Source organism: Pieris rapae, chromosome 18 (genome assembly GCF_905147795.1).
Source record: "Pieris rapae chromosome 18, ilPieRapa1.1, whole genome shotgun sequence".
NCBI lineage: Eukaryota > Metazoa > Arthropoda > Insecta > Lepidoptera > Pieridae > Pieris > Pieris rapae.
The window spans coordinates 8,731,369-8,745,391 of record NC_059526.1 but is presented as its reverse complement, the minus strand read 5'-3'; the positions used below and the strand labels follow the sequence as shown (position 1 = coordinate 8,745,391).

The 14,023-nt window shown below is 30.8% G+C and overlaps 1 protein-coding gene across 1 annotated transcript in view; it reads right to left on the bottom strand.

Annotated features, from left to right (window-relative positions):
• The window catches only part of LOC111001284, a 101,055-nt gene that overhangs the window by 25,878 nt on the left and 61,154 nt on the right, over positions 1–14,023 (bottom strand). The window contains exons 2-3 of the mRNA XM_045632201.1: positions 9,444–9,535; positions 4,215–4,405 (exon numbers count right to left, since the gene is read on the bottom strand). Coding sequence (XP_045488157.1) covers positions 4,215–4,405; positions 9,444–9,510 — 258 coding nt within the window. The 5' untranslated portion in view covers positions 9,511–9,535. The remainder of the gene's footprint in view (positions 1–4,214; positions 4,406–9,443; positions 9,536–14,023) is intronic.

Below are 14,023 nucleotides of genomic sequence, written 5' to 3'. Positions count from 1 at the left end.
GCGAGATTTTGAATTCAGCTTGGGCCAATGCAGGTGATTAAACAAAGCAGAACGGAAGCTCACCAACAAAAGGCGGTTTTAACTAAATCTGAAATAGCTTTTCCGGTGGCTATTATTATCTGTCAATTGCGTTTACGCTAAAGAGACATTTGATGTCAAGAGGTTCTAATTCTAGAACGGATTCAAAATCTACTAACAATAATAAATACTCCGTTTCTCTTAAACTAACCCTAATGCGACATAATACTCTGCAAAGGTACCCATATCAAACTGAGCTTAATTTAGTGTAAAGCTGTACATCACTGAAAGCTTTAATTAGATTAAAGCAGTTACGTTAAAACAATTAAAATAAAAGAAATAAGGACTATAAAATTTTTCATACATCATTTATATTTAAATAAGCTAATTATACTAAAATCTAACTCCATGTTCAGTTCAATGTAAAATAAATCAGTGGCGGTACCCCTTTATAGATCTGGATCACGGATTTCTGAATCTATTTCATGATGATTTTTTAATCTAAAAGGCAAATAGGTGATCAGCCTCCTATGCCTGACGCTTGCGATGTTTTCCTTTACCGATATAATGTTAAATGCTTACATAGAAAGAAAGTCCATTGTTGCAAACTCGGATTGGATCTACGACCCCAGCCTTGAAAACTGCATGCTTCAGCTCCTACGCTTCAAATGAACATGTATACTAATAATACAATAACCCACACTTTTACATCATCACACAACACAACTATTAGTTAGCTAAATAAATTAAATCACAATTAGTCAAACGTATTAAATAATTTTTGTTTGTTTGTTCCCTTTTATAAATCTTTTTGTTGTTAAATGTATCATGTATTCCATCTTTGGCTATATTCTCAGTGTATTTGTTTGTAATTATATATAATTTATGTTAGCTGTAGGTGTACTAAATAAATAAATAAATACAATTATAGACCTGTATTGTAGTTGTGTGTGTTCACACATAATTTAATTTTTTATAATTATATTACTTACTAAAACACCAAGATATAAATTTCTTATTTTAGGCGCAGTATGCTTCGCTTACAGTAGATTCGTTCCTATGGAATCACTAAGTATTACCATGTTTAATTCGCTAAGAACCTTATCGGCTCCAGGGGATCAGGAAACTTCCTAAGACTCCCAATGGGCCGTAAGACATCTTAATTGAAAACTTGAATATTGCAGATGAAAATGGAAAATTACTTTGAGCATTGCAGCTGGCTACGAATATCGACGCTGGTTTTGAATTCATGTTATTTTTAATTATGAATTCTTGCGTTCGGATGTGGCCGTAATAAAGTGTATTAAAAAAATGAAGAAGCAACTTTTATCAATTAAATTTTGTTATTTTTAAAAGAATAATAACCAAAGAATACTATTATAATAGGATATCATAGTAGTATATTTATTTCATATTCTGAATTATATAGCGTGTAATCGTTTGTGTAAAGACGTTCTACATAACTATAATTTAACATTCTATTGTCACCAAAACGTGCTACAAAGAAATACATTCAAGTAATTTTTTTCGTGAAAAACATTTAACACATTGAATGCTTAAACAATGGAGACAAAGTAATTGCCGGTAGCCAAAACTTTTTATGGCGAATTTTGATTAAGTAAATATAAATATTTGAAAATATGTATGAATGTATGTTATTATTTTTATTAAAAAAACATTTTTTAGATCCGAGAGCTAGGGATGGAAATCGTAAAAAATGAACGGGACGCTCGCACGGATCCGAGTGGGCGGCACCGCTACTATGACCCCGATCCACTCGGATCCGAGAAAAGAGCACTTAATGTGTTAACGTAGGCCGCAATTTCCAAGTATATAAAAGTATTTAAGAAATTAAGTAAAAATCCTTATATTCCTTCATTTCAATCCTTACATTTATATTAATGCTAGTATGAAAACCCTGTTTCGTGGTACCCTCTAATAAGAACTTATGTTGAAAAACTCTTAATTAATATTTGTTACACGTGTTATTCAAATAATTATTAAATTAGTTTGTTTACGATGGAAATCATAACTTTTTAAAAGTCGGAAAATTATTTTGTTGACAGCTCCCTAAAGAAATAACAATATTAATTTATTCAAGAGAAAAGTATTCAAGCTAATTAATTATAAGTTAGGCAAATAATTTCATCACCAAAAAAGGAGAATTTTAAGCAGAGATTTTATTTCAAATTATTATTAAAATATGTTAAATGTTATCGCTAGGAGATTTTATATGGATCTCTTACTGCGTTTGGGATGCAGTATAACGATGGAATACGCAGACAGAACATTGCTTAACAGCTGAACAGTTATCCATAACGTATAAATAAAATATTCCTTCGTCGTTTCGACAATCTCATGGATTTTGTCTATATAATTTTGATGAGATTATTAATGGGTTGACAGGTTACAGCTGTCTAAAATTACTTAACTCTTAAATTAAATTAAATTTTCGTTTGTATTAAATTAAATTTTTGAATATCAATAAGACGTTTGAGCAATTAATTAGAACATTAGTTTGCTATACAAAAGAATGTGGAATTCATAACTAGCGACAGATTCGTAAAATATTAAAGTATGCCCCTTGTGTCTTATACAATAAAGGCGAAATCCGATTGATGTTAAAATTAATAAAAGCTGGTCTATTCAAGAACACTCAAAGGTACTTTCCAAATTAAAAGGTTGAAATTTGTGTAAAGAGTAATATTTTACGATGTCCTTTTAGAAATGTTTGAAGTTCGGTCTTTTGCTCGAATAAATTCTATTTATTACTTCAATTATTAGTTTGGTTATTTTTATCCCACTTAGGTTCTTTATAATAAAATGATTTATGTTATATTTGGTAAACGCATAAGACATTGAAACTACGTAAATGTTTTACATATCAGCGGACTGTTTTGTGTCAAGAGGCTTTATTTTTGGAGTCTTTATGGGCGTTGGAAAAAATATCGTCACATTTTTCTGTTACGCGTCACATTTATCCGTTACTCGCCATCTTATTCTTATACCTATCATGGTTGATACGAAGAGATTCGAAGCCATTAATAACAAAAATATATAATAACGATAACAATGATAATAATAGTTATATTACAATTAATCAAATTCTGTAATAATCTTAGTAATAATAAGGTAAAATGAATAATTATATTTTTTTTTTGTATTCATGTCTATGATAATAAAAGCCTTTTGTGAAAGGTTATCTAATATCTAACTCTATTTAACCAATTATTATTAAGTCATAAAGAAGTTTCACTTCTTACGTATGTACATTAGTACATGCTCACATTTTTTCTTAAATTTTCTTTGCACATTGACAGAATATAACATTACGATCTACCTTAAGACTAATGAGTTATTCAAAAATAAGGATATTTATCACAGGAAAGTGTCCAATAACACAATTATAATATCTATTAAGGGCAGACATTCCGTTATTTTGTACTATTTTTTCCACTTACCACTGTTTAGCACTTAATACTAACTCGCACTCATACTTATTCAGTAATTAGAATACTTTTGCTCTTTTTAACGTCTCAGAAAGCCCATGGTGTCAAGAAAATTAATAGCCTCAGCAATTTTTTTGATAATTGTGGTGACGTCTAATAGATGGCGTGAATAAGGCTTACTGGTATCTAAATTGTTATCTGTTAACTGCATCTGGCTCTTACTAGTTAGTAGTAACGACTACTATTATTTTATTAATACAGCTTTAAGTTGTCTACCCAAATAATACTTTAACTATAGTTATTTACATCTCTCACCGTAAATACAGCGATTAATTATTCTTTAACACAACACAAAAAAGCAAAAAAAGGAGACAACTGCAAATAATAATCAATGACACAAATATGTTAGTTATTAGTTAAAAAAAACAATAACCTTAAAATATAATAACTAAAATATATTATTAAAAGGAGTCTATTTAGCCAAGATTCCGAAGATACTGGCAGTTCCCTCTTTAAATAGCTAGACTAAATATATTGTGTCCGAGGTCCTATGATATCGACTAACCTTTTTAATTTCCTTTATAAGCCTTATAGCGCTAGGACCAAGGGTCTCAACACCGAGTGGGACAAAATTATATTCTGACACTAGACGCTTGTATTTGCACTTATTTATACATTATAGATTAATATAGATGTTGTATAAAGAGATTCTGTGTATAAATATTAACTGTAAAAAAAAGCACTTACGATGCCATCTCCAATATTCCTGATGACGCACGGCAGGAGGGCAGTAGACCCCGTCTGGGAAGTGACCACAGTGTTGTTCTCAGTAGCGAAGTGCTTTTCCAAAGTGCTGGTGTAGAGATCTTCCAAAGGTGGAAAGGAAACTGTTAGCTCATTGGAGTCGACGTGCTCCGTTGATGGCTGATTGGTTGAACCTGAAATTAAGCAAACGTAAGTTAAATAATAATTTACGTAAACGTATACTAATCCCGTAGGTTCAAAAAGAATTTACGTATATTTATATATAATTGATATTAAATTTATAATATTGATTGTTTAATGTGTATATAATCTTTTAAAAGTTTGTTAAATAAAAATCTTAATAGCGTTTAAAATAAACGTTTTTACAATATGTCTAATTAATAACGGCCGTAATTAACCTTTCTTAATTATCTTGAAACAGTATATTCGGTTAAAGTTGTAATATATTAAAGAAAATATCAAATTTTAATTTTGTTTGCTTAGTTTATGAAGTTAGGTGTATGTCTTTAATTAACTTTAATTATATTAAAATAATATTGTTCTAAAAATTTTACTATAGACTTAGGATATTAAAATACATAGAAAGTTTTCTTTTAAATTTTTGGTAAAATTAAGGTAATTTAGCTTTAGAATTACAAAGTAAGAAATGTATATACATTGACGTGAAATTTAAAGATCTGTATTTTCGTAGCGTAAGGAATATTCAGAGTCCATAATAGACTCCCGTATCAATATTTTTTTCAAATTCGAAAGTCATAAAAATAATTTATATGGTACAAAAATATTATGGTACAATTTAAACTTCACATATCCTACCATCTGGCCATATTTAAGGCACACTTAGCGACAATCGCGTTTTTTGCTCTGACATTATGTAGAAGTTTCTAGATTTCAATTTTGAATTTTCTGGGGTTAAAATACGATGAGCAAAATATAGCCTTCCCTAGTTAAAATATTTTGTTGTACTAGTGCGTATAGGTTTGATTGACTGGCATATGTCTGCGGTACTTGTGGTTACAATACAATATATCAGTTTCCATTCTATCCGAAACCATGGATATTACATTTAAGTGTTTTAAATGGATTGCTTACGCGTTGCCATAGCAATAGTTCAGTTTCAAAACATACATTTTTAAATATATTCTTTCAATACCCAAATCGAAATGAAACGTACGAAAAGGCGGAAGACGAGAAGAAACACGAAACGGCTAATCACTGATTCCAAAACATCTCTAATGCAAAATCAGTTGACACGCATTGTGATGCGTCATGGGATGGGATCGTAGGATGGGTTCGTCTGTCCAATCAGAATTTAAAGTACGGTTTCCTCTTTTCTTCGTTGTTTATTCTCACCCATGTTCTTTTATGGCAACAATTAATAGCTAAATTATTGTTAAATTTTAAGATTGCATTGTTCCCCGGAAGTTTACCCCAATTTAGATAACTTTTCGAAATATTAATTTTATTTTATAGAATAGGGGGCAAACGGGCAGGAGGCTCATCTGATGCTAAATGACACTGTCGCACATGGACACTCTCAATGCCAGAAGGCTCGCGACTGCATTGCTGGCCTTTCAAAAATTGGTACGCTCTTTTCTTGAAGGACCCTAAGTCGGATTGGTTCGGAAATACTCCAGTGGGGAGCAGAGGCAGCGATTCCACGAAGTGGTGGTGCGCGGCAAAAACTGCCAGGAAAACGCTCAATTGTGGAACTGCGGAGGTCGAGGTGATTCAGGTGGAATTTCGTATTCTGCCTCAACGTCCGATGATGAAACTCAGCTGCAGGTATAAATCCTAACAACTCCTCTGAACACTGTAATATTATAAAATATAAATAGTTTATTAAGAATATTTAAATGATATAAAAACAAAATTTCATAATTCGCTTCAACTCTTAAGAGAATTGAAACCCACGAAAGGGTTTCAATTATATTAAAAGCGCTTTCAAGAATCTTTTTGAATTGTATAAGGCAAAAACAGGGACATTCATTCAATTTGAAATGAAAATCTCGGGTATGAGTAAGAGAGTTTGCAATAAAGTTATGATTTAATGCCAGTTCTAAGATTGAGCTGTTCTGACGGATGTGTCATATGTCTTAATATAATGAGTAGCTAATAAAAGGGGAAACGCTGCCAGTATCTTCAGAATCTTTCCTTTTATATTTTAGTTAATATATTTTAAGCTTAGTTATTGTTTTGAAGTTATACTTCTTTTGGCGTATTAGGGAAAAATGATGAGTGTAAATTTTTTCGATGCGCGCGTACACCGTCCCAAATCTGACACCCGAAGTAAGCCAAATGCAACATATTAGTTTTTTGTAATATTTTAATAAATTTTGTTTAAGTAGATAATGCGTATTAGTAATACTTTCAATGTATTAATTACCTTTTTTCTATTGTTAGCGTCGTTTTTTCTACAAATGTAGTTTTTTTCAATATGTTTATATTGTTACGCCAAACAAGTGTAACAAAAGTGTAAATAATTGATTTATATAGTTATTAATTAGTTTAGGTAACGTTTACTAGTTACATAAAGATAACGTTTCAAGTCGTTGAATTATTTTAACTATAATAAGTAAATACTTGAACTTTAAAGAAATGTTTGGAATGTTGAATTGCATTTTGGATTATATTGTTCGTTAAATTAAGTTATATATATATATTTTTTTAAAATTCATATGAGAAATAAAGTTATTCTAACCGTATATATATATAGGGTTATTTGAATAACCATATATAGTACTAGTTAGAAGGGTATTTTATGTTTCGACTACATAAACCTGAGTCGTTGGTATTTGTTTCTTCTGAGTTTTTTTTTTGCAAATTATTTTAATATTAAAAATTGCTTAAGAAATTTTAAATAATGTTTGAGGGAATTTGCTTATAATTAGGTCATAAATACGCAGCTTCGCTTAGCATCTTTTGAAGATTTTTGGCAGCTTTTCAGCCTTCAACAGTCATATATATCAGACTTATCAAAAACTAAATTATACAACGATAGTTTTCTCAGGAGTTACAGTCTTCAATCTGAGTGTATTCTCCTCAAGATGGTGTTAAAAATTATCTCTACTGTCTAGCATTGTAGACGAAATCGCCATACAAACAAAAGACAACTTGACCCGTTTTGCAAGTGGTTCATTAAGGTTTTTACGGTACGCCTTTCCGTTGTCAAATCTTCACAATAGAAGAAGTTTTCATAAGAGTCATCTTCAAAAGACTGGCGGATGTTATAAAAAATTCATATACGTATCCCGTTTTCTTTTATTTTCTTTTATTTTAATAAAATCATTCTTATATGGTTTTATCAAACTATATGTCATTATTAGGATATTGAACTTTTCCACCTCAAAAAGAAAGATGTCCAGAAGTACTCGAGAGGAGAAGAAGAGGGAAGACTCTGATTTTGTTTAAGTAGTAGTTTTAAATTCTAAGTATTATTTGTTGTTTTTAAATGTTAAATTTCAGTTTACTTTAGTTTTTAAATGTATTTTTCTCTATAAATGCACTTGCTTGTTTTTTGTTTTATATACCGATATTGTTAATCTATGTAATCTGTTTTGGCTTTCTGTATTGTCTTAGTGTTTTGTCTTATAATATGTATAAGTATAAGCTGTTAGATAACTTATAACTAAATAAATAAATATCATAGGCTGGATAATATTGTAAATACTGTATATCTGTGTGTTGGAACTAAATATAATATTTGTTTATGTTTGTTTTATTATAAAACCTTTAATTTAATAAAATAAAACAAAATAATAAATATTACAATTTTAAAGTAAAACTTTTATTACATCGTCACAAACTTTTTGGTCTGTGTGGCGCATGACGCGTGACGGTCGGCTGCGGAGTAGGGATAAAGTGAAAGGCGCTCGTCATAGCAGCCAAGGCCAATATGGCGGCACACATAGTTCGCAGCAGCTGACCGTGTAGTGTATAGACTATTATTCATTTGTGCCAGTACTCCACGCACTCTCTAAGACACAGAATTCAATAAACATATTAGTTGGAGACTTAGTCTACTTTTATTAGTCCCTTTGTTGTACTTTTAGTAGTAGTTAATGGAATATTATTCCGTAAATGTTAAGTTAAATGTCTACAATGTGAAAAAAAGTTTCACTTTTACCGTGGTTTCATAAAACAATACAACAATTTTATGTAGAATATTCTATACTTATTTATCCTGTTTGGTTAAAATATAGGGGTAGCCACTTGATCGTCTATATCTACAATTCTAACATCTCGTACATAAGCAATGTAATCTCACAGCTGGGACCCAGCGATTGTTTCTGCTACGCGCCCGGAATTCAAATCCTTTATAACCATAATTAGGTTGTGAAAAAAGAGAGTTAACAAGATGCAATCCCAATGCAATTTAAAGTAAGTTATTTATGTTGTTAAATTTACGATAAAATACATATAGTTATATACTTATATACTTTTACAAATCTCTAAGTGTCTTTGTGACAAGCTGTGTGTGCTAAGACTTTAATTAAAAGCTTGTAATGTTTTTTGTATTACATAATAAATATAACTACAGAAAAATCAACCTAAAAGTTCAGAATGGCGAAGAAACTAACACGATTTTAAATTATTTTAGATAATCTAATTAATATTTTCTTAGGCAGCAGCTTCACTACCAACTCAAGGTCACGCGTACTTAACCACTAAGTCATAGGGTGCTTGAAATTTATATTTATCTAATTGCTAAATCTAAGAAAGCTAGCTAATAAAGAGCATTTCAGCGGAATTGGACTAAGTTGGCTGGGTTACCTATGATGGGCGTGTACAAAAACTTTTACTCGAAGGAGAAGTTTAATAAGTTTACAAGGGCCTTATATCTAATGTATTAGACCTTGTTCTTTCAAGCACAAATTCTTTAGCTTATAAACGAAATATTTCATCCTTATCGCGTTCATTTTATGTTCATGTTGGCTTATATCGTTAAATGGTCTTTTCGTTTTCATTGGTATAATATTAAAGCTTTTTTTCCAATAACAGGTAAAAGCCACCTCTAAGGCATTCCACATTCCTTATCGTTTCCCCTTTCTTTTATTAATAATAAAGATGCAATCAATAAATAAAAAAATATATAGAGTACTTAACATATAGTATTAGTCACATTAATAATCGCCGCAGGCTGATAACTTAACCTATTTTCATAATAAATAATTAGTGTTTTGAAGGAAAATATCCTTTAAAATATTATACCTTCTCCAGCTCCTATTGCAGTGTGGACGAGAAACACAACGATGCAGAAACATCGCTGCCCCTCCATCGATATTGGATAACGGGCAAAGAGCCTGAAATAAGAGAGAACACTTTTACTTAAATACCTTAAAAATCCAATCAAATATAAAAATTCTTAAAGCTATAATCAATTTTAGTTTTAATAGAGGGTATATGAATCATTAGCCTTGTCTGATCTCAATTATTAATTCTACAACCGCGATGTCCATTGCAATTGCAACGTTAATATCAAATTTGAAACAGCATCTCATTTTATCCACAATGTCGGAAAATGTTTCAATAACCTATAAATATACTAAAATAACGATCTTTTCCAATAATCAAATAATAAAAATACAGTCAAAACCGTTTACGAAGACATCGTTTAGAACAACAAACCGGTTATATTGACTAAGATCAAAGGTCCCGGCTGAATTCTATTGTATAAGGTTCGTAATAACAACGTCTTCGGCTGTTACGACTATGACCAAATATGATTAGTCCCTTTTATGTCGTTATAATAGATTTTGACTTTATTTATTTTTATGAAAATATCTAATAATCGTTTTTGCTACCAAAAAAACTGTTAGATTTTTTAGAAACTAAAGCTCAAGTTTTCAAAATTTTAAAGAAGTTTGAACTTTTCAAATTGTTTATGCAACCTACATTTTGTTTGGTAATAAGATTCAAATGATTAAGAGTTATAATATAATTCCATTTTTTATCGATTATATTACAGTCTAAATCTATTATAACGAAATTGAAGTTACTCCATACGTTGTTATTAGGTACCTAAATACCTAATTTGCACTTATTATTGTATGATTAATGAACTCATGTATAAAATAAAACTACATTTTATTTATTTCACATGAAAATCATAATAAAAATAACTATTGCCCGCAAAAACGTAGATATGCGATAAAAAGGTTCTCAAAAAATTCCTGTTTTCCCACAACAAATTATATTATACTTTTACAAAAGAAATATTGGTCTGAATTTTTCGGTACTTTTTGTATCGATCACTCCATTGTATCCTTCAATTTTATCAAAAGCAAATGTAATATCCGTTATAATTTTAAAGAGATTATTGAAATATTAAAACTAAGCGAGAATTCATCTCTGAGGTCGTTGGTTGGTTGGTTGGTTGGCCAAGCACGGCTATACACCACAACACTCTCTAGAAGGAAAATAGAGTTGAACGGAATGACTTAGATAAAAAAACTGATGTGTGTAAGGCACACTCGCAAGACGGTTCACTTATTACGCCTACTAGAAAAACAAAAATCACGAAGTAAATCAGACACAAAATTCTGACGCCACGACCAAAGGTAGCATCACTATTTTTTATAGTTTTCCAGAGCATTAATTACTTTTAACATCTAGACTACTAGTCAAGTTTAAGCCAAATTAAATTTATTTTCTCTCAATTTGTTTACTCTGTGACCGAATATGCTTAGACTAACTAATTCGTTTTCACGAGCCAAAAACTCAATTCTCAATTTCATGATTTTTAGTAACTTCTCTAACTTCTTACTTTTTGAAAACTCTCTTCATACATACATGATTTATCTGAGGATCTTTGAAATGTCAACATTTCAGTCTCTCGCTGATCACCGTTGCTGAAACGCACGAATATCCGCTCGTCGAGTTATATACATTTTTTTATCAAATTACTTCCCCATAAATATATTATATTTATTTCTTACACCATTCGAAAGCTACATTATCCACGAGTAATATAGGCTATATTTAATTTAGAACAAAAATAGGGTACCGTAAGATATTAGGGTTTTTCGGACGCAAGGTGTAAAAAATCAACCAAAAAAGTTACTTATTTTGCGTACCCTGCCTAAACTATTAAAGATAGAACCATAAAATGTTGAAGGTAATTGTAGATCTTATAAATATCTACAAAAAAGTCCGCGATACACTATACCTATCTATGTCGAGTGAGGCACAATAACCATAAATGATATACATGGCAAAACGACGTTTGCCAGTTCAGCTAGTGAACGATAAAATTAAAAAAATAACGACTATTATAATTTTGAAAAGATCTCTCAGTCGCACTAAGGCTAAAAAAATAGAGTTAAAGTGTTATTCTTAAAATAACGATTCTTTCACATTGTTCCAGTTAGTTTTCACGAAAGTTATTTAATAAGCAGTCACCAAAGTTTGAAACGGATGCAATTGTTCACTTCTGTCGTAAACAAACCCTTTGAAACATCAACGTTTGTTCTCTTTGAGGAAATAAAAGGAAAACTGAAGTGAAAATCGTAACTTTTAATGAACTAAACAGAACTACTGCAAGAAATATACATGAAGTTTACAAAGAAATGGAGAAAAATGCTAAATGATAGAAGTGTCTGACTGCATTGTCGTTGATCGATTCTGGAACGATGGAAAATGGTGATATGGGTGGAATTAGATGAAATTACATGAAGGTCTAGGAAATAAATCAGCACTAGAAATTATAAACTTTGAAAGGCCGGCAACACTCTGGCGAGGCTTCTGTCAATGTGAGTGGTCATGGGCGGTGGTATCACTTAACATCAGGTGAGCCTCCTGCCCGTTTGCCTTATATTTCATTTAAAAAAATAACCAGTTGGTGGAAAATTTGGGTTGGTAGAACTGAACTGAATTCAATACAGATAACCTTCTAACTTCTTTATTAAAATGTAATATACATAGTTCTACAAATCGCTTCTTTCGATATCTCTCCTAGCATGTCGGTTACATATTAAAAATTCACTTAATTAAAATTAACTGAACTTAAAATCTGAGAGTTTTTTAAGGCAGTTTTTGCCGCACTGAAGTATGTATTTCTAAACTAATTCGAGATGGGTCCAACAAGAAAAGAGCGTACCAATTATTAAAAATTCGGCAACGCACTTACTCCCTTATCATCTGATCTACTGGAGTTAACCTCTGACCTTTTGTAATGGTATAGTATTACTATCGGTATGTTCGAGGATTGTATCGTGACATCGATATTCAACGAGTACAACGTTGTAAGCGAAAGTGTCAGGTTGTGATTAAATAATAATTAGTGGTTAATGAGCTGTTAGTTACATGAGATGCGCCATTTTTAATATTCGTGTGATCTATGGAAATATATATAGAGTAGTACTTTCTTAACGTTTACGTTAACATGGACTCCAAAAGGAAGGGATTGGCTGCCCATAGCACAGGGAATAGAGTGGGTACTAGAGCACTTTATTTTACCTAAATATCCTGTTATTGCGTATAATATAGTATATTTTATTATAAGTGCGGAAAGCCTCTCATTCGCGAGGCACAGCAGAAGGTGAGGGTTGCAATGATGGTTCAGCACGTGTATTTTTACAGTTTGATTTTTAGAATTTAACTTCAACGTAAAGCGCAAGCGACAATGTTTCAATTAGTTTATTACGTTGTTCGTGGAATTTTAATGGTAAAAATGTTATATTGTATATGTCACTGGCTTTAGTATGTCCGTCTAGTGTATATGAATTAATTATTAAAATATTTTCCACGTCCTGGTGGACAGAAAGTGAGTGCAGTTCGTGTTTCCACCACTTTCACTTTCTATAAAATATTATGTATACAATAATTAAAATAAATACTGTACATTGTCAAATTACAGTCCAAGAAATTTAAAGAAGATTTTAAAATTTCCAATACATATTTGTTTAGCTCATATTTTTAATAGCGTTTGACAGATATTTGACAAGACAATGGACGGTTATTATTCTAATAATTTCAAAGATTGAGAAGACTAATTAAATTTAAATTTGCTACAAAACGTACATCGATCTCTGAAATGCGGAAATTCCATTGGGTGTTGAGTTCCAGTGTAAAATTACTGACAATTTTGATTATAAATTTTGATTGCGCGGAATCAGAAATTGCGTGAAACAGGAATTTGTTTGAGAGCGCTTTGTTTTATTTACATCTCAAAATTGTTTGATCACCCAGATATCGTAATTAAGAATTAATTTCTATGGAATTTCACATTGATAAAGATAAGATTTTACAATTTATCAACTTTTGATTCATCACCGATCATTATTCTAATATATATTTAGTTCAGTAAATTACTGATTTTTTATATACGAAGATGTAGTCGGCCTGCATATTGCGTCTTATTAGTACTGTTTAGTAGAGAAAACAAAAAAAATGCTTAGTGAAGGATTTCATTAAATTTACGTGGGAATACTCTATGACGAATCTAATTAATTTATTAATTGAAACAAAGTATCTTTGGCTATTGTAAATAATGTCGATAAAAGTGAATGACTATATTGATTATACGAAAACTAATTCCTTAGTCCTTTTACGATCTAATACATTATGTTTATAGCCATTTCAAAAGAAGTACGTAACGCAGAAAAGAATTTTCTCATTTTATTATTCTGTTATACTAATACAGTAATAGTATGATAATGGATTCCTTCCTTGACACATTTTGTCACGGGTTTGGCTAAAATATATTCCTAAATAAACAGACAGCTATGGAACTGTTAATATAATGACTATTAAAAATAAATATAGCAGTGTTGGCCTAGTGGCTTCAGCGT